Source organism: Mirounga leonina, unplaced genomic scaffold (genome assembly GCF_011800145.1).
Source record: "Mirounga leonina isolate KUSES-001 unplaced genomic scaffold, KU_Mleo_1.0 Mir_115, whole genome shotgun sequence".
Classification (NCBI taxonomy): Eukaryota; Metazoa; Chordata; class Mammalia; order Carnivora; family Phocidae; genus Mirounga; species Mirounga leonina.
In genome coordinates this window covers 16321571-16348107 of record NW_023270268.1, presented here as the reverse complement: position 1 = coordinate 16348107, position 26537 = coordinate 16321571, and the positions used below count along the sequence as shown (strand labels likewise).

General features: G+C 39.8%; 1 protein-coding gene across 1 annotated transcript; it reads right to left on the bottom strand.

The window, feature by feature from the left end:
- Nucleotides 1-21678: 21678 nt before the first annotated feature.
- LOC117999264 (soma ferritin-like) lies at nucleotides 21679-22137 on the bottom strand. Its single transcript, XM_034988207.1, has one exon. It carries the CDS (start codon nucleotides 22135-22137, stop codon nucleotides 21679-21681), a length of 459 nt encoding a protein of 152 aa, XP_034844098.1.
- Between the last annotated feature and the right edge of the window lie 4400 nt (nucleotides 22138-26537).

The following is a 26537-nucleotide window of genomic DNA, read 5'->3' as shown; positions in this document are numbered from 1 at the left end:
TTGTATTACATTTGCAAAAATTTGACAAAAATAGGAGCATAAAGCTATCATATGCAAAAAAAAAAAAAAAAAAAAAAAAAAAAAGCCATGCAGTTTGTCAAGAAAACCACTGGTCCATCTTGTTGATCATTATTACTTGAAATTAAAGAGATCTGAACCTTACCAAAACATTGTAAAATTTGGCAAATGTTATTGCAAATATTCATGTTGGTATTTACTAAATTAAACTTTACCTTTTATAACTTTTCCTGAACATGTACTAGGTGTCATAGGATTTCTTTCTAAAGAATTTCAAAGTGAAACAAGAAATATTTTCAAAAGTTTCATTTCTACTCAAGAGATTTTTCTCAAAACTAGAAGCCATAGGGGCATCTAGGTGGCTCAGTCAGTTAAGCATCCTACTCTTGATTTCAGTTCAGGTCATGACCTTAGGGTCCTTAGATAGAACCCCATATCAGGCTCTGTGCTCAGCAGGGAGTTCGCTAGAGACTCTATTTATCCCTCTCCCTCTGCCCCTCCCCCCACTCGTGCTCTCTCTCTCTCTCTCTCTCTCTCTCTAATAAATAAATAAAATCTTAAAAAGAACCTAGAAGCCATAATTCGTTGAGAAATTATGAATATTTCAAAACTTCCAGGGATAAAAGAATAAAATTATGCCCCAAACCTTCAAATATTTCAAAGGCCAAAAGTTGCTGTTCAGATGAGGAAACAAATTCTGAAGAAAATATATCATGGCAATTTAGGCAGTCCATTCTTTCTTTTTTTTTTTAAGATTTTATTTATTTATTTGACAGAGAGAGACACAGAGAGAGAGGGAACACAAGAAGGGGGAGTGGGAGAGGGAGGCTTCCCGCTGAGCGCGGAGCTTGACGCGGGGCTCGATCCCAGGACCCTGGGATCATGACCTGAGCCGAAGGCAGACGCTTAATGACTGAGCCACCTAGGTGCCCCTGCAGTCCATTTTTTCTACCTCACCATAAGAATAGGACAAAATTATTTATTACTGAGCATTAGATACTATATCACTACATTTAAATTTATGCTTTCAGAAGAATGTCCATAGCAAAATTAAATAAACTTTGAATTACTGCTGCAATGGAAGAAGCTATTACACAAAGGAAATATTTTACAGAAAACACAAATATAAACCCTGAACTGCAATTTTACCTGGATGACATAAAACTCAATTGTTGTGTGTGTGATCATCCCTAGTATTTATGGATTCTTAGTCAATATGACTTTGGGGGAGAAAAATAAACAACAACTTATATCTGTCTCTTGGTATTGCTTTGACTTGGCCAATCACTACATCAAGCATAAAATGTTAATTTCTTAGTATATACTGCTTAATTATTTCTTACACAATGCTGTAGGGAAAGGCAGACATAGATTTTATACTCTTACCTATTGAACAGAAATTGACCAAAAATATTTATGGAAATTAAACATGTTGTCATATTAAGTAAAAACATAAAGGGGGAGATAAATATGAGACAAGAACAAGATAAACATTAATGGTCTATTATAGAAGTTACCTGGATTCTAGGGTTATCTTACATAGCAAAAAGGTTTTCTCTTAATTTTCAATTAAAATGAGTTGATATTGCCTGAATGGCTCAGCAAGAGAAAGTCCAATGATTAATTAGTAATATCTGTCATGGATACAGATGACAAAGTGGAAACACATGTGTGGAGACAGATTTGCCCAGAGATTCTCAAAGCGTGGTCTCTGGAGAAGCAACAGCACCTGGGGACTTGCTAGAACTACAAATGAAAGTCCTACCCAGGCATACTGAACCAGCAACTGTGGGGGTGGGGCCCAGCAATCTCCTTATAAACCCTCCAGGGGATCTCACTTTATAATCTAAAGTTGAAAACCCCTGTGTTGGAATCAGGCCAATCATCAAACTACCTAAATTTATAGAACCATCCCAAACAGCGATCTCTTGTATTCCTTAGCAGCAATGTTTGCCATTTTCAAAATTTCATTTTATTGCTTTTCTGTTTTCCCCTGCCCTGTCTTAATCCTTAAATTCTAGTTTAAGGCAATTTTAGAAGAGAATATATCATGCTGGAATTTGACAATGGTGCCCTGGAAAAGTGTGCTATTTTAGGCTGGTAGATATTTTATAAATTCCAAACAAAGGATAGTGTTGCCAAAAAAAAAAAAAAATGTTATTGGAAACTATAGAAACTACCAGGAGTCAGGGAGTCGTAAAAACAAAGGAAGTCCCTGAGATTAGAAGTGAATCAGTAGGAAAGGGTTTCAAAGCAAACCCAGAAAACAGTTCTGGGCTTTCTGGGTTACAGCGCTTGCTTATCTATCACTGCATAACGAAACCCCCCAAATTTAAGTGCCTTAAGCAAAAACAATTTTGCATGCTCATGATTCTGTGGGCAGAAATTGGGACAGAGCACAGCAGGAATGGCTTATCCTTGTTCCACGTGATGTATGCTGGGGCTGGAATATCCAATATTGTTCCCTTATTTATGTAACTGGACCCCCAGCCAGAACAGCTTGGCAACTGGGACCCTCCAAATATCACTCTCTCCAGCAGGGGTGAGGGTTCCCATATGGGACAAGGCAAAACTGCCACTTTCAGAATAGGCCCCAAACTGGTACAGCAGCAATCCCCCTATACTCTATTCCAGCTCAAGGGGTTAGAGAAATTAACTCCATGGTGTGAGGAGGGAAGCGAAAGAGAAAGAATGTGCTGCCATCTTTAATCCAGTACACCAAAGGTTAAATTCTGTCTTCTGAAAGATCTTAGTATTTTGAAAAAGAAAGTAGAGCTTAATTTACAGACATTGTTTTATTGCCATATTTCATGCAATGGACACAATGAGCACTTCAAGGATAATAACTGGGTCTTCCTCATCTTCAAATTCCCATTACCTAGTATTACGTCTGGCCCACTGTAAGAATTTAATAAATGGATGTTGAAAGAATGAATAAATTTTGTAGATGAGGTATAACAGTGTAGGCTAGGTTATGTTGTTGTAACAAATTACCCTAAATCTTACATCCTGTCTGTCTTGGGTGAGTTAAAGCTCTTCTCTGTGTTGTCACCATTCTGGAACCCAGACTGAAGAGACAGACACTCTTTAAGACATGGTGGGTTTTGTGGGAAAGGGAGAAAAGAATATGGCAGACACTCAAATGGCTCTTAACACTTCAGCTGGAAACTTCTGCTCACATTTCATTGGCTAAGGCAATTCAGTGACCATGCTTGATAGCAATAAAGTGAGAATGTGTAATCCTCCCACAGGGAGAAATAATGAATATTTTGAGTAATAACATAACCCATCATGAAAAAGATGTCTGAACTGATAATAGTACATTATTATTGGTTTTATCATTTTTTTTGAACAATCACAAGATTGCAGAAATATTGCCTTTTACAAGGATTATTAGCATATGGCTTTCATGTGATATTGTTCTTTTTTTTTTTTTTAAGATTTTATTTATTTATTTGAGAGAGAGAGAATGAGAGACAGAGAGCATGAGAGGGAGGAGGGTCAGAGGGAGAAGCAGACTCCCCGCCGAGCAGGGAGCCCGATGCGGGACTCGATCCAGGGACTCCAGGATCATGACCTGAGCCGAAGGCAGTCGCTTAACCAACTGAGCCACCCAGGCGCCCTGTGATATTGCTCTTTAAAAAGAATTACTAAGTTGTGGTTCCTTCCTCAAAAAAGGAAGTTGGCACATAATCCCAGCAGAAAAGTCTATTGAACTAGGTCTCTGGTAGAGAGCATCAAGTTGCTAAATTCTTCCTAAAGGTTATCGTTTTGTTGAAGTGAATGGAAAATAGAACCTATAGGTTACGTTCAATTCAATAATATGGCTGGCATTGATAGCTGCTTCCTGAACACTAAATTGTTTTGAAGGGACAGGGCTGTGACCAGAGTGGGTCAGTTAGTGTAAACAAGTTGGTTTTATTTTTAAGTTGCCTTTGTGCCACTTTGGCTTCTATGAATTCCAGCTTAGCTGTGAATAAAGCCCACAGAAGGCCTGGAGAAAGATTCTGCATGTCAGTCAGTGGCTTCAGAAGGAATGGGGACTTGTGAAGCGCGTCCCATGCAATGACCTGAACTTTGCTGAGGCATACTGTGCTCTGTTTTTAAATACACATAGTAAACCACTATTTGGGGATTTATCTACATAAAATTTTTCTCTCCCACAGATTTGGAAAAGAATCTGGCCTCAAAAAATATTTGCAAAGGATTACATAGAAATGCCTCAGGTAACCTGGAAACGTGGGATAGCATTAGTAAACTGTTCCTTGTGAGAGCAATTTACATTCTTTTTCATTTTCTGCCTTTGGCCCGAAAGGCCACAAGGCCCAGAAAGGAAATAGTGTCTCTAATTGCAGATGCCTGTGTCTGTTCGGTCCCTTCGCTTCCCTGCCTGTCTGGCTTTCAAAGGCGGCGGGGGGTGGGGGGGTGGGGGGAGGAAGGAAAGCAATTCTGCCAGCCAGAGAAGCGATCACTGCTCTGAAGTTGGTTGGCAGGTTAGTTTGCAGATTAACATTTTGTGGTTGCATATTTATGGTCTAGAATCCCAAGTACTCACTTTATAATAAAATGTGTGAGAGAGAGATGATAAAGTGGCACAACCCGGCATATCATCCCCATGGCAACTGTATCACAAAGAAAAGTTACGGCTGGTGCAAAGGCAAGACATTTTTCTCCTTGATGCAAAATATTGCCTTCGAAATCTGTAAACTGGGAAGGGGCTTGGAAGAGCTATTTCTTCCTCCAGCTCTTTGCTCTTTCTCTCTCTCTCCGTAGCCTTCTTTTCTCTCATCTTCTTTCCCACTCACCAACCTCTCTCTCCTCTCTTGTACGCGATCCTAAATAGCCAAGAGAAAAGGGCATCTTTTTTTCTAAGTTTTCTCATCTTCCTGAATGTAATAGGCGTGAACACCCAATTTTTAATGAAGCGATGGTGAGAGAGCAAGGAGGCTGCCTCAGAACCATGTGGATATCCTAAATGTTTTGGGTTTTTATTTCCTCTGTAGTGTCCTGACTAAACACATAGGATGTGCTCTGCACATTGGTCATTTGTCCAAGCAAATTGTTCTGAGTCCTAAAGCAGGAAGCTCCCACCCACATTGATGAACATGTATGATGTGCTCAGTCGCAGGTATCCAGAGTGTGGGTGAAGGAACATAATGTTATGAATAAAGTGTTATTCCCCCCCTCCCTAGTACAAAAGACAAATTTCTTGTCCCCTGGACAACATTGCAAACTATTTCTATGTGGAGAGATTGCCAGTTTCCCTAAACCGAAGGCCAGAAGTTTCCCCTAAACTTGACCTAACTCTTTCATTAAGTACTGAATGGCTATTTCTCTTCTATATGCTTGGTTATTTTCCTCCTATCAATATATTGGGCACACAAAGTGCCCCCTAATTTCAGGTGATGTTTTAAATCTGTGACCTTTGTCTATATTGGAGGAGGATGAAGGGAAAAGTTCCTTTACTATTGTAACTGTATAAATGCAATTGTATATGAGACTATATGTATATATAGGCACTTAAGTTAGTATTTGTTAATGATGACCACCAAAAACCTGCTCTTTTCTCTTTGCTAAACGCATACCAACAGGCAATAGCAAATGAATTAGCAACATTGTCAACCACTAAATTTTAGGCCAGAAATGACAGATCAGTTGTATGTCTATTCCCACATCTCTGAATTCATCATGGACATGGCTAACCAGTTTATTGTCCTCTCTCACTGAGCACAAACATGGCTTCAGAGTTCTTAATTCAGCTCCCCAAGCAGCCACTGCCAATTGATTAGAGCTGATCTGTAGCATTGAAGCATTGACCTGTAAAACCTCTTTCTTATTCCTAAATAAGGCAATGTATTAACTAAAAAGGCAATATAGCACTAGGTCAAATCCCTATCAAAAATGGAACACAGTTGACACAAGTTCAGCTACATAAAGAAAGTCCAAGCTTTTGTTACTAGATACAAATTCAGCAATGAATAGAGATGACTCCCACAAGACATGGAAACAATCTAAATACACATCAGTGGATGATTGGATAAATAAGATGTAGTGCATATATACAATGGAGTATTATTTGGCTGTAAAAAAGGAAATCCTACCATTTTCAACAACAAGGATAAACAATGAGGGCATTATGCTAAGTAAGATAAGTCAGACAGAGAAAGACAAATACTGAATGATTTCACTCATACATAAAATCTAAAAAAGTTGAACTCATAGAAACAGAGAATAGATTTATAGTTGCCAGGGTCTGGGTGGGATTGGTGGCATGGGGGGATGAGGAGATGTTGGTATAAGGATACAAACTTCCAGTTATAAGAGGAATAAGTTCTGGGTATCTAAGATACAGTATGGTGAAAATAGTTAACAATACTGTATTGTGTAGTTGAAAGTTGGTAAGAGAGTAGATCTTAACTGTTCTCACCATAATAACAACAACAAAAGGTGAAGAATGTGTTAACTAACCTTATTGGGTAATTATTCCATAACATATACATGTATCAAATAATCACAATGCACACCTTAAACTCACACAGTGTGATATGTCAAATACATCTCAGTAAAGAGGAGAAAAGGTGAGGGTACTGGTTGGGAAGAAATGGGATCCTGACAATTAGAATGGGATCATGTAGGAAGATCTTTATGAAGTTTGGGGTCTTCAACCCCTAAATTCTGCTGAGTCTTTTTTGGCAGCAGAAGTAGCCCTTCCATTTTATCCAAGGAGCTCAACCCCCCTTTGTCTGTAGAATCTATGATGGCCTCCCCTTCTAAGGTACTACTGCTCCTCCTCAAGACCTATTCTCATGACCCTCTTTGCTTTCAGACTTAGAACTAGACTCATGTCCCAGCAAGAATCAAAGGATGAGGTACGAAGAGTTACTTGTGAGGAGGTCAATACACACCTAAGAACGACAGGGTTTTTAACATTTATATAGACAGAAACCTATAGAATATTTGTAGGAATGGGTACTTAAGGCATGCAATTATGGTGGAAGAGATATAAAATTGGATCAGGCTAAATTTATTGATATGGGCCCCTTAAGCAAAGATTCTGGATTTATTATTTTGGCTCAAAAGGCTAGGAATGGCTCCAACATTTTGGGGGAGTGATTCTCTCAAATATGGAGCCAATGGTGGTCTGCACTGAATAAAGTTAAAATGCCAGAACTGCTTTGGTATACTGCAGATAAAAGTATCCAGAGACGGGATGACTGGAATGTGAGGGTAGATATGTCATGCAGGAGACCCGATCACCTATTTTTGGAGGGCAAGGGGACACACTTATCTCACATTACTATGAGAAATAAGTTTGTGAGGATTCCTTGAAAAGTTCTATGGTGGCTTTTCTCTGTAGGAACCACTACTATTTAACTGGGATTCCTAAATGCAATGGGAACAATGGGACCCTGGGATGTCAGGGGTAAAGTAAAGGTACTAAGCACTTAGGACAAGGTGGGTGTGGTTTTTATAATGGACAGTGGAGCCAAAGTAGTAATCAGAATATTCTGACTCACAGAGCCCCAAGGTGTTCCCAGCTGATCATGATGCTGCTAGAAAAGAAATAGATGGGACAGCTAGGAAGGGTAGTGTTGAAAGAAAATCCTTCTACGTACAGAATTTTGAGCAGTGTTCATCTTGCTTGAAAAGAGAAATAGGCAGAGGTATAAGTGCATATCAGTTCATGGGCTGTGGTCAATGGTTTGGCCAGTTCGCCAGAAACTTAGAAGGAACACAATTAGAAAATTTTTGATAAGGAAGTCTGAGGAAGAGATATATGAATAGACCCCTCTAGACAGACATAGGGCATGAAGATATTTATTTGTGTACCATTTGAATGTTCCCAAAAGGGTCACCTCAGAGAGGAGGATATTAATAATCAAGTGGGAAAGATGACCCATTCTATGGATACCTGTCTGCCCTTTCCCCCCACAACCTCTGTCATTGTCCAATAGGCTCATGAGCAAAGTAGCCATGGTGGCAGAAATGAAGGTTAAGTATAGGTTCAGCAACGTGGACCTCACTGACAACATCAATATGGCTATGGCTGATATTGACTTCTCAGTCTGCCAGAAACAAAACCCAACACTGGAGAGCTGATAGGACACCATTTCCTGGAGTGATTAGCCAGCTATCCTGTGGATTGCTGATTACATTGGACAGCTTCCATCGTCTAAAGGGCAACACCTTTTTTCTGATTAAATAGGCTTTCAGGGTATGATTTATAATCCCTCTGCTGAAACTATTGTCAGTAGATTTATAGAATGCCTTATCCACTGTCATGGTATTCCATGCAGCAGCGATTCTGTCAAGGAACTCACTTCACAGCAAATGAAGTACAGCAGTCAGTCCATGTCCATGGAAGTCATTGGTTTTACCATGTTTCCTATCACACTGAAGCAGCTGGCTTTGACACAACAGAGGTGTGATCTTTTGAAGACTTAGTTATGGTACTAGTTAGGTGGCAATACTGTGCAGGGCTAGGGAAAAGTTCTCTAGGAGACTGTATGTGCCCTAAATTAGAGTTCAACAAGTGGAGCTTTCTTCCATAGTCAAGAATCACAGGTTCAGGAATCCAGAGAGTGGCTTTACTCACTGGGAAACCCCTAGAAATTTTTTTTTTTTTAACCTCTGCAACCATAGGCTCTGCTTACCTAGAGGTCTTAGTTCCAAGGGGAAGAATTCTTCAACCTGGATGCACAGCAATGATGCCATTGAACTGGAAGTTAAGACTGCAACCTGGCCACTTTGGGCTCCTCCCGCCTATGAATCAATAGGGAAAAAAAGGGGTTAACTGGACTAGCTAGGGTGATTGATCCTGAATACCAAGGGGACATTGGAATGCTACCACATAATGAGAATAAGGAGGAGCATGTCTGGGATACAGAAGATTGTTCAGAGCATCTCTTAGCCACACCATGTCCTGTGAGTAAAGTCAATGGGAAACTACAACAATCCAGGTCAGGAAGGACTGCTAGTGGCCCAGACAGTTCAGGAGTGAAGCTTTGGATATTCCATTAGGCAAAGAATCACAACCAGCTGTGTTGTGGAACACAACCAATATGCTTCCCGAGAGCAAGGGGCATATGGAATACGGGCAGTGGAAGAAGGTAGCTATCAACACCAGCTACCATGTGATCAGTTGCAAAATGACAACTGTAATAGCTATAAGCACTCCTTCCTTATTTTGATATGAATATGTTTGTGTGTATGTATGTACGAATGTGTTTTTGTCTATATATGTATATGTATGAAATATTTTTTTCTTTCCTCTTGTAACTATTAACATATAAACATGTGCTAATCATAAGTCAACTATGTACCTCACTCAGTATTAAAGTTGCAGAATACCAAAAGAGAATGAGAAGCCCAAATGTCACCCAAGAACTTTACATTTTCTTCTGGGAGAATGGTTTGCAGGTTTGTGGTTGTTTGCAGAATATCTGTATCATGTTTGGCAGAAATGTGACTGTTCATTGTCTTGGAGATTTAAGCATGGTTTAAGAACATGTGTGTAGGTGCCAAGTTGATAAGGGGTAAACTGTGATAGTTTTTTCCATGTGTAAACTTGGATGGGTGATAGGTTCCAACCATTCACCTGAATACTTATCTAGGTGTTACTGTGAAGAGATTTTGCAAATGTAATTAGAGTCCCAATCAGTTGGTTTTAAGTAAAGGAGATGATTCTGGATAATCTTGGTAGGCCTTAAAATTTAGGCTGAGCCTTCCCAGGAGAGAGAGAATGAGACACAGAGACAGAGACATGGAGAGACAGAGAGAAGAAATCTTACCTGTGGATATTTGGCTCATGCCTATGGGTTCTAGTCTGGCTGCGAGCTTCTCTTTCTGAATGCCTGCCTCACAGAGTGCAGTTTGAAATTTTAGACTTGCTTAGCCAATCCCCACAATGGCATAAGCCAAGTCCTTGTAAGAAATAAATATTAAAAATATACATATAGGGGCACCTGGGTGGCTCAGTCGTTAAGCATCTGCCTTCGGCTCAGGTCGTGATCCCAGGGTCCTGGGATTGAGCCCTGCATCGGGCTCCCTGCTCGGCAGGAAGCCTGCTTCTCTCTCTCCCACTCCCCCTGCTTGTGTTCCTGCTCTCGCTGTCTCTGTCTCTGTCAAATAAATAAATAAAATCTTAAAAAAATATATATATATACATATATGTGGGGACTCCCCTCTACTTGCTAGATGGCATGCTTCCTGATTCATGAATCATTTAATAAAGTCAATTAGATGATATATGATTATATATATAATCATATATGTATTATATACATATATACATATATATTATATTATATTATGTTATAATGTATGTATATAATCATATATATGATTATATATTTTATATATATATATATACGAATCTCCTACCAGTTCTTCTTCTGTGGTTAAATCCTGACTGATACATGTGGTTTGCAGAGACCCACACCTGGCATCACAGAGTTTAGAAGAGTAGTTTTGAAGCTGAGAGACAATACAGTAATAACCAGCACATGGATCTTTACTCACGAGGGGCAGATTAGTTGCTCTATGACTAGAAATGAGAATGAGCTTGGAGACATTGTGGGGGTGGGGGAGGACTTCTCTCCTCAGGAGTCTGGAGGAGAAAGGCCCAGGTGGGTGATTGCAACAGAAGTCCCTCAGCCTAGGACTCGGGGAGGCTGGCCTGAGAGATATGCTCCGTGGCCAGAGGGCTGTGGGGTGGGCAGCTAGCCAATAGTAGGCCAGCATTTCCAGAGCAGAAATTAGCATTGCACAGGGGAACAGAGAGACTTCCTTTCCTATCCTTGTTCAGGGAGAGCCAGAGGGAGATAACCATGTGGTGGAGGGGATGGGCTCCCTGGCCTTCCTGAATCCTCCAGGGCGAGCAGTGCCCCAGGGCCTCTTACTTCTCCCTGTCATGCTACTGGTAGTGATGAGGAGAGAGTGGTGACAGCAGCTAGGTCAGCATTCATGGCTAAGCTCTTCAAAAAGTAGCTCATCTGAGTCCCAGTCTTAACAGCAGCAACACTGCAATAAGAACTGCCCTGGAGTAGCACAGGAAACCTGGGTGAGAAAGTAAGAATTGGGGGAATATTCTGGGATGGCATGATGGCTCTAGTATATTCTAGAACTCCCAGAAGTATCATAATCCTATCCTTGTAACCTTAGTATTAGTGTTTTTTAAAACAAGACAAAACAAAACAAAACAAAAAACCTGGGAATCTCCACTCTGGTATCTGCAAGGCTCAGACAGGTAACACAGATGCAGGGGATAGGTCAGGTGTGGCCTCTGACAAACTAGGGAACGCATGCTCCATCTTAAGGAGCCAACTTCATACAGCTCCGGTTTACTGATGCTAAGAGGGAGGTTGGCCCACTGGTCCCAATCTTCTGGATTTTTTTTTTTTTTTTAGAGACGCCAGAAAACAAAAACAAAAACAAAAACAAAAAACCAGATTTTGATGAGACATCTTCCAATGTTTAAATGTACCTCAATTTTTTTCCAAGCCCTATATAGGTCAAAGAAAATACATCTGTTTGCAGCTCAGCTCTAATCATTAGTGGAATTGGAGATAAAGTAGGATTAGCTTAATCTCATTTCCTTTCCTCTCCTTTTTCTCTTCCCTGAGGCTGGTGCCCTCCAAGCCTGTCTGCTATGTTATCCTTCGGTACTTTGGTTTTTCAATCTAAGAGCACTGACTGACCATCTCAAACCATATTACAAAGTAATCGAAAGGGGAAATTGTCCTTCTCTTTTTAACAGCTGTGAAAACTCAGGCAAGAAACCACACAGTGAGACCCAACACATTGGTTAAAAAGGAGCTAGTGATAAATTCAGATGGAACTCGAAGTTTCACAAAGTATTTCTTGTTTATTTGTTGTGTTTTGTGTTTCATTTTTAGTTTGATGGTCTCTCCCCCAACAACAGCCAGCATCATGCAGATTGAAGTCAGCTGTTAAAGGATGCACTTAGACGAGTCCTGAAAGCAATTATCTGAAAGTGCTTATTTTGATGTAGTTTTGTTGAACACTAATTATCAGCTAGCGTACTGAGGGTAGCCATCAGTTCCTTCTTTTATCTATGAAATATGCTCTCTAACCTCAGTTATACAAACCTTATCCTGTCTGCAGTTAGCACCTTCCCGGATTGTTTCTGAAACTGGATCCTGAATCTGTCTGTGGGTATTAGTGACTCCAAAGAAAAAAAAATTAAAGGAATTTTAAGTAAGACCCTCGCAGGGAAGATGAGTATTAGGTAACTGTTACAGGACTCAGGGCAGGCCACCCCCATATATGCCACTTTGGCATGTTGATTGTTTTGAATTAAAGTTACTTAAGAAACAGCAGGTGCAAAGACACACTGACTTTCCTTTGTCTCCTGAAAGCAGGAAATAAACTGTCAATGTGAAAGCTACCTTCCCTGGACCAGGAGAAAGAGACATAGCCTCGTCACCCAGAGGGAGGGGATTTTTAGGGTTGAGAAGGCGGTATAAACAAAACTTGACTCCTTCACTAATTTGCTACCTTAAGCCCAAACTTCTTTGTTTGGTCAGTTCTTCACAAATTTGTTGTTTCTTTATCTAAAAGTTATAAAAGCTGCCTGCTTTGGTCATTGCTTTGAGTCTCACATTTCTATGGGCTCCTGTAATACAAAATTAAATTTATTTTCTTCCTGTCAATCTGTCTTATGTCAATTTAATTATTAGACTATCCAAAGAACCTAGAAGGGAAGAAAGGAAAAGTTCTCTTCTTGTACACCTGCTTCCAAAATATTCTCTCCCAGCATGAATTTGAATATTGGCAGATGTTTGGAGGGGATAAGCTATTTCAGACCAAGGAGTATACAGAATAAATTTACCTCAGGAAATGCTGGCAATAGAGAATAGAAGTTCAAAATGGATTTTCTAAAATGCATGATGAATGAAAATGTCTTGTTTTTGTTTTGTGTCTGAATGTTTCCCCATAACTAACATTGAACACAAAGGAGTTGAAAAAGAAATCTGAACACTTCTCTGTGGGAGATTTTAAAAATGGTTGCCGGCTTTTACTAAGGAAGAATTAAACATAGAGTGCAAGGCTAAAGGTTGAATTTTACAAGGTAATGAAATTCAAATCCAAGGAGACTAAGTCATGAAAATGATATCCTCTTTCATGCTTACTAATGCATGAATACCTTGATTATAAATATTGATGAAGATCTTTCATAAATTATTTTCAGATTGTAATGTTTCTAAAGATATTGGAACTAATAATATTTATAAAATATAACAAACATTAGGCTTGCCACAAAGGCAAAATACAAGAAAAAAGAAGATATATATCCTCGTAATTCACACAGAAACAATACTACCAGGGAAAGAGATGTTTGGGATCTCCAAAAACTTCTTAGTGGTTATTGATCAGATGCAACAGATAATAGCTTGTTTTTTTTTTTTTTTCACTTTGTCTTTCTGTTTCAAATTATGTTCAGAGGCTGTCCAAACAGGCAATGTTCAGACAAACAAAATATCCAGATCATCTACTGATTTTCCTGAGTTCCTTGGCCAGCAGAATGGGATCTGCTTCATCTGCTTGTAGAGATCAGTGTCCACACATCTGCATGCATCACAGCGGGTTCCTTAATATGTTTCCAGTATTCCAGATGGTTCCCATCATAGTCCACAGTTAAGCTCAGGCTGCTTAAGACATGGGTGAATGAAAAGTGGTGTGAATTTTCTTTGTGGGGATGGGTAAGTCAGAAAACTTGAAGCTTGTTCTCTTTCTGTCCACTCACTATACTACTTTTATTCTTGAATATCTGTTTCTGCACCTGTGGAGAAGGTTTAACATGTATTGCTCTGTTGAGAATAAAGCACCTGCATACACAGCCAAAAGCTGCACTGTCTGTGCCCCCCAGAACCTCTGGACCTCCTCAGCCCCTAGTCCCACCAAGGTACCTGAAAGGGACAAGCGAGGGCCTGCTCAGCAACAGCACAAACAAGGCAATAAATAGAGGGAGCCATGCTTGAGGCATTGCTTCCTGCTTCCTTCCTCCTAGCTTCAGAAACCAACAGCGCAGAGAAGCAGCGAGTCCCCAGCCTGAACCTGAAGAAGCCTGACAGCTTCTGCTTGTGTCCTTCTGGAACCCAGACTATCCTGTTGTAGGGAGAGTGACCATGTGGGGGGAACCAAGACACCCAGTTGACAGCTAAGACCAAAGCCCAGGCATGTGAGTGAGGCCATCTTGGATCTACCGACCTTAGTGATGCCAGGTCAACATCCTTTACCTGTGTTTCAAGCATCTCAGTTAATGTGCTCTGAACTCTGAGCCCACATTCCCAAATCACAGAATTATAAACAATAAAATGGTGTTGCCTTGGGCTACTGAGTTTGAACTGATTTGTTATGCTGCAGAGGCTGACACATGAAGCTAATGCTATTCTCACAAATTACTAAGAATTTTAAAAAATCAAATAGTAAATATAGAAGCCCTTCTAAACTGAGAAGAAGTTTAAATTGAAGAGAATTAGTAGTACTATGACTAATACTTTATATTATACTACTTTAAGACATCAGGAACTTTTATATAAATTACTGGCACCCTCCACAGTACCAAGGGCAGGGAAGGAGAAGGAAACCAGGAGATGAGGTGCATGTTTTAATAATTATATTAGTAGCTATTATTTTTTTACTACGGGCTAAGTGCAAGACACTGTGCTGGCCAGTTCACAATGCCCCAGGGAGGTCCAATAGAGTGACCCCATTTTACGATGAGAAAATGGACTCCAGAATGATTGCATCACTGATCTTCATGCAACCAATAAACAGATGAGTCAGAATTATCCACAATCTGAAGCCAAAGCTCTTTTCAATGTTGAATGTTGACCATGTTTTTCTGTAGCTCTTTCACAGGTGCTTAATGACACAGCATGAACTCTGTGGAATCCTTTTGGAAAAGACAACTCAAAGGCCAGATTCAAGGCAAGGGGAAATAGACTCTACTTCTTGAAGCAAAGAATGGCATGTGTGTGGGTATATGTGTGTGTGTGTGTGTGTTCAGGGATGGGTGGAATTATTGGCAGTTATCTCTACAGACACTCTGCTATACCTTAACCTACACAGAGGGAAACTGAGGACAAAAGTAGTTAGGCCACTTGTTTAATGTCACATAGTATAAAGTGGAACTAGAATGAAAACTCAGATGTGAAATCCCAAGTTCAAATAATAAAAGGATGATGGTACAAATACTTTATCATCAAAGGAAAGAGAACAGTGATCCTGAATAGCCCAACTGGGGAGGGGTTTAGATCTGGAGAGGTCTGTCGTATTTTACTTGGTGGTGGTGTTGGAAGGGAAGGTGACAGAGTTGTCCATCAACAGTGGGCAGTGTTACAGTATTTATAAGATGACAACCTGTAGGATTTGGAATAGTAAGTCATGACCCCTGATTCCTGGATTCTGATCAGCACAGCAGCATGGGAAAACTCCATCACTACCAATGTCATGCCAGGAAAGGGTTCTACTTAAATAATGTGTGTTCTGGCTCTCAGGAATGGACAGTAGTATTTTATTCATCTGTATTCAGAGCAGGAAGTGTTTCCCAAGATTTTACATTGTATTATAACTATTCCATGTGCTGGAAAGAAAATAAGCTTTAAAGTGTGCTGAGATACAGAGTAATATTAGTTCACAGAATATTAGTTTGGTCATCAAGCAGGCATTATTAAAATTCTTTATATTACTTTATTTCAAACAGACTAATTATTCCCATTGAAAAAGCACATGACCAGAAGAGTAAGAGAGTGGGGTCTTTAGCTTGATGGTCAGGAAATTTAAACAGCAGCCAGATGATACAGGCCAAAGAGATATGGTGTCCAAAGAGATTTTGGGTGAACACCACAAAATAATTGAGAAGTCATTTCACATGCTGGTATTGCTGGCTACTCTGTCACATACATATGTCAGTATTAGCCAATGGGGCATCCCAGGATGCCACTGTGGTCACTTCCTGTGGAATTAGGCTCAGGACACCATGTGGACATAACAGAAAAGTCTGGCTCTTTCAGGGGCACCTGGGTGGTTCAGTCAGTTAAGCGTCTGCCTTTGGCTCAGGTCATGATCCCAGGGTCCTGGGATCGAGCCCCACATCGGGCTCCTTCCTCAGCGGGGAACCTGCTTCTCCCTCTCCCTCTGCTTGTCACTCCACTTGCTTGTGCTCTCCCTCTCTCTATCTCTATCAGATAAATAAATAAAATCTTAAAAAAGAAAAAAATAAAAGTCTGGCTCTTTCAACTTTAGAAAATTATATTTCCTCTCCTCCCAAATCACTCCTGGTTAAGCAGTTATGCTTCTAAAACAGACATCTGATTCAATCAGGCATGTATGTGCAAAAGAGGTGTTACTGCTTCCTTTGGCTCACAATCCCCTGGTATCAAGCTAGGATACTCAGATGTGTCCTGTATCGATGGATGTGACTAAGGATGGGTAGAGGGTCAGGAATCCTCTCCCCACAAGCCTGGGCTCCTGCTCTATCTCTACCAAAATAGCTCATGTAAGGAAAGGTCATGATATAAGATTGGATTAGGGGACATCATCCAATGAACAGGAAAGCTCAGCTGACCACTACAATTCAGCATGTAACACGGGGCCATTCTTGTAGTACTTTTTCCCTGGCTCCTATCATCAAAAATAGAGATTGACCTTTTGAATAGAAAAACTCTATTCTCTAATTCCTCTGCACACTGATAGCAACTAAAAGAAAGCCCTCTGTTTCTTCCTTTACTCTCTCAAGTCTACCCACAGAACCCTTCTGTACTACCTTATGGGAATTTTTTTCCCATTCCAAGCAGTTCTCTAATTCTTTATAGACATCAGCTGGGTCCTACTATTCAAATCTGACACTATCCACCTGAAGTTAGTTTCAGATCCCACAAGTTAAGGTTGAGGGCTCAGTTCTACAAGACTGCTCTTCCCTTACACACTTAGACACCAATCTCAAGGAGTGGGTCCTCAGGTTACTCACAGCTTCCATCTGACTTGGCTGCAAATCAGGAGGTTCCACAATTTCTTCCTCAGTTTCATTAATTTGCCAGAGTGACTCCCAGAACTCAGGAAAACAGTTTACTGACTAGATTACTGGTTTGTTATAAAAACATACACTCAGGAACAGCCAGATGGAAGAGATGCATATGGAAAGGTATGTGGGAAAGGATGTGGGGCTTCATACTCTCCAATTTTGCTACCCTCCTAATACCTCCTCATCTTCACCAACCAGGAAGTGCCAAACCCCTTTGAGTAGGATTTTTATGGAGGATTCATTACATAGGCATGATTGATTAAATCATTGGCTATCGGTGACTGAGCCCAATTTCTAGCCACTCTCCATGAACCTGAAGGTCTGGAGTACAGGGTTGGGGGTATAGGGATGGTGTGTGGAGAAGGAGGGGTTGAAAGTTCCAACCCTCTAATTACTTGGTTAATTAACCTGGTAACCAGGCCCCATCCTGAGGTTGACCAGGAGTGCCAGCCACAAGTCATCTCATTTATATACAATAAGACACTTATCACTTTGGAAATCCCAAGAGTTTAGAAGCTATGTGCTGGGAAAGGTGGGGTGCAGAGAACAAATTATATTTCTAATTAACAATCTTTTCAATAGGCCATCAACTCTAAATCTGCTCCTTCAAAAGCTGGGGCTTACTTCTGTTTGGATTAATTACTCCCCGGATTGCTCCTTAAATATGGCTACTTGCTCAAATGCCTTAGTTTTCTTTTTGAAATAGACTGGTAACTAAAGCTTTCCTCAACTTAACATTTGTCCACAAACATGGGCAGTGACTTTTAATGCTTAATGCTAAAAGTGCTATTCTAAAATCTTGAATATTTTCAGCTATATAGTTCTCACTTCCTACTTTTGTCCCCAACGTTAACAATTTTGTAAATATTCTTGAAGGAACCCATACACACACTTCAAACCAACTGTACCCAGAAGCACGTCCCCAAGGCTCTGAGGTCAGGGCCAGGTGCTGCATTCTGGTGGCCAATCTCAGACTAAGATGGGGCATCAGTGGCTCAGGGTTGTCATGTAATGAGGTTTTAGAGGGTGGCTCAGAAGGCAGCTTCCTCAGGGAGGAAACAAATCCTCACAACAAAGCTCCCTTTTACTGAACATTTTCCATGAACCATTCAGCTATGCAGTTTGTGTACATAATTTTAGTTCATCCTTACAACTTCAGAGGATGATGCCATCCCCATTTAACAGATGAAGAAACTGACGCTTACTGAGTCTTAGTAACTTACCCTCTATAAAAGAGCTAGCAAATGGAAGGAACTGTGACTTAAATCCAGTCATGTCTAATTCCGAAGCATTAAATTGCATCATAATAATAATATAACAAAACAAAACTAAAAACAAATGGAGAATTTGGTGACAAATAAGAGTGAAAGCTTAAAGTGGAGGATAGGAAAGAGTGAAAGCTTAAAGTGGAGGATCCCCCAACACAGTTCTTGTAGCAGTTTTTAAAGTGTTTTTGCAACCGGGACTGGGACAGAAGGCTTAAGGACACAGTTTGGAAGTTAACAAAACTCAGTGGAACCCACTAGGGCAAAGCAACCCTTTCTGCCAGAAAAACCCAGGAGAGGGCACAGGAGATGTGTGGACAGCTTCCTCTCATGAGGTCCAGATGTTCTCCATCTTCCTTTGAGCCATGCCACAATCAATCTTTGCTTAAAACTCCCAGTCTTTGTTAACTGTGAAAAGAATTCAATATATTCTCAAGTCCTCCAAATCCACTTCAACAACAACCAAAAGAAAAAAGAAAGTGGGAGGTTCTTACACCATGATACATTTTTTTATTTATATAAATAAAATTTCAGAAGATACACACAAATTGTGAAACTAGAAACCATTGTTCTACTCTTGGAGAAGAGACACTTCACACAATAATTTTGTTAATAATATTTATTCAGTACTTCCATGGGAGAGACACCGCTACGTGCTTTGTACCATGTCATGTATTTGTGCAACCCAATGAAGTAGCTGCTAGGCCTAAGAAGCTAAAGTTTAGTGATGGAGCCAAATCTGATTCTGTCACCAAATGCCAAGGACTTGCTGCCTGGGGTGCGTCAGCCAATAAACCAGCCCAAGTCTTTTGGTTTAAGCAAATGGTTTTTATTACTTGTGGCAAGTAAGGAGATGGGAAGAGAGTTCTTGAAGCACTGTTGCCTCCAACACAAACTACAGGGCCGCTTTCCATTGCCAGCCAGGAACCTCTTGGTCAATTATTCTTGCAACTGGAAGCAGTCACAGAAACTGAGCAAAACTTCGTAATCTTTTAAGCAGGACTTAAAAGGCATTTGTTTAACTGTGCAATTTCCCAGGAAATTTATGATTTTCTTTGTTCCAACACATCTGCTCCCTTGAGTAACTTTGGTGGACTTCCCGGGAACAGGGCACTTCTCAAGGACTGGCGAAGTTGAGAAACAAACAAGCTGCGAGCAGTTTGTTTTAATTTCTCGTTGTGCTCTCTGATGACCTTATCCCTAACTAACAGTTCCAATAGCCGTCTTTGTGTTAACAATTAAGTTATATTCCTATAAATAATGTGTGTTTCCTTTAGTTTTAGAATTGTTCTTTACATATTGCTATCTATGTCAATGGCACTCAGATATAAGGCTTATGGGGTAGAAATACAAGTTACTCACCATCAAAGCATATCTTGTGTAGGGACCAAGGGCAGGCTACCCCAGAATTTGCCACTTTGGCATATTGGCTATTTAAAAACTATTATATAAGAGACAGCCTGTGTAAGAAGGACACTGAGACCCTCCTCTGTCCCCTAAAAGCAAGGAATAAACCCTTCATGTGAAAGGTGCCCTCCCTGTACCAGGAGGTAAGGAAACATCCTTGTCACCAGAGATAGGAAATTTAGAACCAAGAAAGCTATATAAACAATCCTTGTAACTTTTTGCTAATGTACTACCACAGCCCAAATTCTGTTTAGAATTCCTGACTAATTAAAACTCCTAAATGCAAGTTTTCTTTGTTCTGTCAACTGTGCACAAATTTATTGTCTCTTTGTCTGAAAAGTATAAAAACTGCCTGCCCTGGTCTATTCTTTAGGTCTCAATTTCATTGTTGGGCCTCCTTGTACACGTAACAAAACTTTTTTTTTTTCCTCCTGTTTATCTGTCTCAGGTAAATTTAATTCTTAGTCCAGCTAGAACACCTTGAAGGGTAAAGGAAGAATTTTTCCTTCCCTTCACCTGGATACTTGTCCCAAGGCCCAGGTCCCTGGATGTTGCACCTCAAATCTCATCAAGACATGGGAGTTAGGGCTGAGAAGACAGCACTGTTTGAGGGTACCTGTTCCCAGCTGAGGAAGGGGGAGATTGAACTCTCCCCTCTCTCCAGTGGCAGCTACAGGTTTGAACCACTGTGCTACTATGAGTTCACATTAGAATGTTTACATCAATCCCTGGCCCTGGGGGTTATTTATGTTCTAGTGAGCTGGTGATTAAGTGCTATTGTAAGATTAAGAGTTCACAGCTCCATGGCTGGTATTGGTAAATAAAAGATTCCTTATTATTATTTTTAGCTTTTCCTGGAGGCCAAATGGAGACCAGGCGCTTTACCTTAATGTGAGTGACAGCACAGTTCTGCTCAGTGAATACTCAGCCAGGAATGACTGCTGGCTTGCCTCACTTACACAACTGATGGGCTTTGTAAATCATCTTTACATTGAATTTGTGTAATGTAAGTATAATTTTCCCAATGACTTTCACCATGATTTCAGATTGAGTTTATATTGTTCTACATTACTGAGTAATGAGACTAGGCTTATTTTTTATCTTTTTGAATAATTGATTGCATAACCTTGAGCAAACTGTCACCTTCCTTGAGTAAGTATGTACTCAAGAGGATTAGCAACAGAGTATTGCATACAAACAAGGACACACAAACCACACACAGCACACAAAGGTCTAGGAGAGTTCCCTTACCTGCCAAATGGCAGATCCCTTCCACCTTTATGAATCTGTGATATCATGATTCTTGAGCAATGCTTCTTAAACTTTCTTATACTAAATTTACTTGGAGGTCCTGTTATGCAGATCCTGATCTAGTAGGTCTGGGTTAAGGCCCAAGATTCTGCATTTCTAACAAGCTCCCAGGTGATGACAATCATGTTGGCACAAGAACCAAAGCACTACTAAATAACTTGAATGCTCCTCCTCCCATCAAGAAACTAATGATTTCTTTATATAAGCAGGGAAATATACACTTAGGAGAGTTCTTATTTAAAAAAATTCCAATGAATCTTTGAACATTACTTTTTTGAAAAATCTAACCATAAAGTATTTATCTACTTTTAAAAATGTATCCATTTTACCACTACCCACTTATTAGAATGGCTAAAATTTTTTAATTAAAAACTAACAACTCCAATTGTTGGGAAAGATGTGGAGGAAGAGGGGCTCTCATTTATTGCTGGTGGGAATGCAGGATGGTACAGCCATTTTGGAAGATAGTTGAGCAGTTTCTTATAATGCTAAACATAATATTTTTTTTAATGCAAAACCAAATTTATTTCTATGCATAACAGTGAAGATTGGGATACTAGATTAAAAGGAAAGCAGTCTTCTGTCAAAGAGAGATCAAGATTCTTAAGTAGCTGCCTTTGGGAACTACTACAATGGAGGACTTGCTGTGTTGCCTTCAGAGGTTAAGCCTCTGCCTGATGCTTCCGCAGGCTCTTCAGATGTGCCTTCCTCCACAGTCAGCCTTTCTAATTCCTTCTGATAGCTATGCTGGTATTCCAGATACTTTATGTTCCTTTTCTGTTTACCCAAGAAGTTTTTCAGGAATTCTAAGCGATCAGTTTCACTATTCTTAGAAGCCAAGCTCTTCAGCTCTTGCAGGTGCTTGTGTAACTCTTTTTCCATCTCCAGAGCAATCACTATAGCTTGCAGGTCAGTTCCCCAGTACTCTACATCAGGCCTCTTAGTCACCGGAAGGCAGATTTTACTCTGACACTCTTTTAGATATTTTATGAACTGCTTTGCATGTGCTCTCTTCACTTCTGCTTGGTCTTGGAAAAAGGGGACATAAACAGGTGCATCAGACTCTTCATCATAGTAACAGGTCATCGTAAAATAAGCATCACTGACGTGCAGGTCATAAGATGCTACATAATTAACAGCAACCCTACACGCCTCACAGAGAGGTTTCTGAGCCTGGGATGCCGTCTCAGCTTTAGGGAAAACCGGGCATAAAAAGTGCTATTGCTAAACATAATCTTATTGTATGACCCAGCAACCACACTCCCAAGTATTTGATAATTTGAAAACTCATATACAGACACAATGTGCATGCAATGTTTATAGCAACTTTATTTATAATTACCAGAAACTGGAAGCAACTAATATGTGCTTCTATATACAAATCTATAAACAAATTGTGGTATATCCTTACAATGGAAAACTATCTAGCAATAAAAAGAAATGATCTATCAAAACCACACAATGACCTGGGTAATATTAAATGTGTGTTACTAAGTTAAAGAAACCAGTCTGAAAAAAAGTGAAGTACTATATTGTTACAATTGTATGACATTCTAGATAGGTACAACTATAAATGAGGTAAACAGATTAGTAATTTCCAGGATTCTGGATGGGAAAAGAATTGAATATGTGAAGCACAGATTTTTTTTAGGCAAGTAAAACTGTTTTTTATCATATCGTAATTGTAGATACATGACTCTATGCATTTGCCAATATCCATAGAAGTTTATGGCACAAAGAGTAAACGCTGATAGATGAAATTAAAGGTGATCATTTAGGAAGTTGAGGACCCAAGTATGGAAGGCAGAATTTTTACAAAAGAATCTGTATAAAGAGAGTAAGGGAAAAAACTAAGTCACCCTGGAAATGAGTAGAGACTGTTAAGATGAAAGGCAAAGGTGACTATAAACACTGTCCTCTAGTTGATGAAGGTGCTTCCCATGGCTATACAGGCTAAAAACTATGAAACTACTATACACATATTCTGGAACTTGACTAAATAAATTAATGGCAGATGGTAGAAGCCAGGTTTCTCACTATTGGATGGGCAATCTACAGAAAAGCAAAGTGATCCAAGTAATAATGAATTAGAGTGGGAGGCATCAGTAAGAACTCATGCTTAGCTTAATACAGATGGAGATGTTTCCATATAGAAATCCTTACAAAGATGTGTATATGTGCAAGTTAGTATATACACATATATTTCCTTGCTCTGTCAGCTAAGAAGACCTGAAACAATAAGACCCCAGTAGCAACAAGCACACCTGGAACCCATATCTTAATTTTTAATACCACTCACCAATGAAGGGAACCAGGGCTCCTTGGAAAATGGCTGACTCTAGGACTGAAACAGGAAATATACAACACAGCCTAGAGAATCTTGTAGTGCCAGCAAATAAGGAAGTGCTAAAACAAACAACAACAACAATAACAACAATAACAACAACAAACCTCCAACTATAGAGGTATGTCAAAGGGTCATAGGAGCCAACTGAAAGAGGTCCCGATTGCCAAATAGTGGAACAATTTGAGCAAAAAAATAAAGTTGTATTTGATAATAATGTGCAGTATAAAAATAAATATCCATAATTTCATTAAACTTGCAAAAGCAAGTAAGGTCATCGTAGGGCTGACTTTCATAGACAATTTGACCTCATATTGAACTCTTATCTTTACAATCTCTATTAAGTAGATACAGGTCCTCCAGTGCCTGGTGCCTTTTGAACATAGGCTCTACTAATCTTTTAGACAATCACTGTAGACGTTGGCTAAGCCAATAGTACTAAACTTCCTGGATGTGGGGCTTAATTATGCGACAGTATCTAGTTCAGTGGATCCTTGCTGGTAAATGTTGCCATCAGTCTTGGGCAGGTGTTCTCACAAAAACACAGGCTTACAGGATATTATGGCTCATCCTTTGTAAGAAAGGATACATGATTATGTAAGACTAATATGCATGAGGGCGCCTGGGTGGCTCAGTTGGTTAAGCAACTGCCTTCGGCTCAGGTCATGATCCTGGAGTCCCGGGATCGAGTCCCACATCAGGCTCCCTGCTCAGCAGGGAGTCTGCTTCTCCCTCTGACCCTCCTCCCTCTCATGCTCTCTGTCTCTCATTCTCTCTCTCGCAAATAAATAAAATCTTAAAAAAAAAAAAAGACTAATATGCATGATTGTCCCCTAGCTCCCTATAACCCTTCCTTGCTTCCATCTAGAAATGCTAATGCTTAAATGAGAAATTTAAACCAAACAAATGAAACTATTTGCGGGAACCATCCTTTTTCTTTATGGCGGTATGCTGAGATCTCCTTAATGTAATAGTTCAATGAATCAGAAGTAGTAAATCAGAGGCTTTTACCACCCCTGAGACATTCTTTTTTTTTTTTTTTTAACTCCCCATGAATCTCAAGCTAATTTACAAGCTTTGATTGGTTCTGACTTTAAATGAAGCTCAGGTAGGTCAGGTGAACAGTCTCACTGGTCCAATTTCCTTCCATTACATGGAGGCTACATCCTTCCTATTTAGAAAGTGTGTTGATGATGTTTTGTACTAATGACTGGCCTGCCTGTCTCTGAGGACAACACTGGATTTTAAAGGGGATTGTAGTTGTTAGGCTGTGCTGATGCTTCTTGTGATCTTGTGATCCTTGTTGTGCACAGCAGTTACCTAATACCCCCAAGGTCCCTAGAGCATTAAACTAAAGCCTTCCGGTGCCATCTGGTGTATAATATTTTTAAAAAGAAAAAAAAAATGAACAAAACCTCTGGTATGAAGCTGCAATGCAATTACAGTTTAACTTAAGGAAGGAAGAAATAGGAGCGATAATTTAATCAAGAACAAATATGTAACAAATGTCTTTGTATACAAAACTCTGCCAGTGAGAAAGACATGTGGCTTTAGAAAAATATAGTCTCTGACTTCCGTGAACTCACAATCTAGTGGGAAAAACAGATGCACAAAAGCAAACTGAAACACAATGAGGAAAGGCATTCAGGTGAAAGGGATAAGGGAAAAAGCTAATGAAGAAGGACTTATTCTTCAGGGATAAAAGATGGGACAGAGAAAGTATTGCCAAGGAGATAACATTAAATTTGACCCCAAAAGATGAGTAGAAATTTCCTGAACAATAGGCTAGGGAAGCATATTCTAGGCATATAGAAGAGAAAAATCAAAGATTTGGCACTGTAAATAGGCTTATGTGTTGGGGGAATGTTGGATAATACCGTAGGGCAAGCATAGTTCTAGTCAAAGTGTGGCCCAGGGACCAGCAACATCAGCATCAACATCTGGGAACTTAGAAGCAATGCTAATTATCAGACCCTGATCCAGACTGCCTGAATGAGAATCTCTGGAAGTGGGACCCTGCAATCTGGGTTTTCCCCCAGATCTCTGAGTGATTCTGACACAGGTTTGAGAAGTACTGGACTAGAACACTAACTGATTTTGGAGACCAACTATAAGAAAGGGAAGCAGGATAAGTTGTAGGTGGGTTAGATCTTGATGAGTCATTGTCCTTAATTAAGCATAATTAAGGCAACTGAAAATATAGTGAATGGAATAAATGATAGGTTTTACAAGAAAAATATTTTATCCCCAAATAAACATAATCTTGGTTTATGAACATCACAATGAGGTTCTAAGAACCAAGAACAAACTAGATGTGTCCATTTCCAAAGACTGGATCAGAGCAAGCCCAAATTAAATGTCAGGAGAGAGGGAAATTGTAAAGAGGACTGAATGTCCACTATGAAAAATTATATGAAAGAGATGTGAATTGAAATAAAAACAGAGTTCACCCTTCCTTGGCCAAGTTCTCTCAAGTACATTTTTCATTTGACATGTGTTAACACCTACTATGTGCTAAGTATTTGACACACACTGGGACATAAGCCAAGTGAGACTTGTCTCTGCTTCAAGAAGATTAGAGTTTATTGCATAGTGGTCGTTGCAATTTATGTAGTCTCTACAAAGTGCTAATCACCATCTAACATTAGAGATTATCTTAACCTCTAAGAAATAATAAGCAATATATACAAGTCTATCTGATTATAAAGCTCACAGTCCTTTTTTTTTTAAAGAATTATTTTTTTTTTATTTATTTGAGGGAGAGAGCACATGCATGCACATGCATGCACAGGGCGGGGAGGGGCAGAGAAAGTCTAAAGCAGACTCAACACTGAATATGGAACCCTATGTGGGGCTCAGTCTCACAACCCTGAGATCACAACCTGAGCAGAAATCAAGATTCCAAGGCTTAACCAACTGAGACACCCAGGTACCCCTCACATTCCTTTTCTAATACCATATTATCTCTTTGCGTAAAGTCAGAGAAAATTCATTAGTATTAGTAATGATACTGCTAATATATATCTCCGGACTGAATAGATCCACATCATTGTACTATAAATAGGCCAAGGCCTTTGATGATGGACCTGCCATGTATTTCTGCAAGACTTTCAACTTCATTTTTGCCTCTTCTGGATTCGAC

What these genes read in the sequence shown, in the direction of transcription:
- LOC117999264 (XM_034988207.1), bottom strand. Translation starts at nt 22,137, where the DNA reads ATGACCTGTTACTATGATGAAGAGTCTGATGCACCTGTTTATGTCCCC.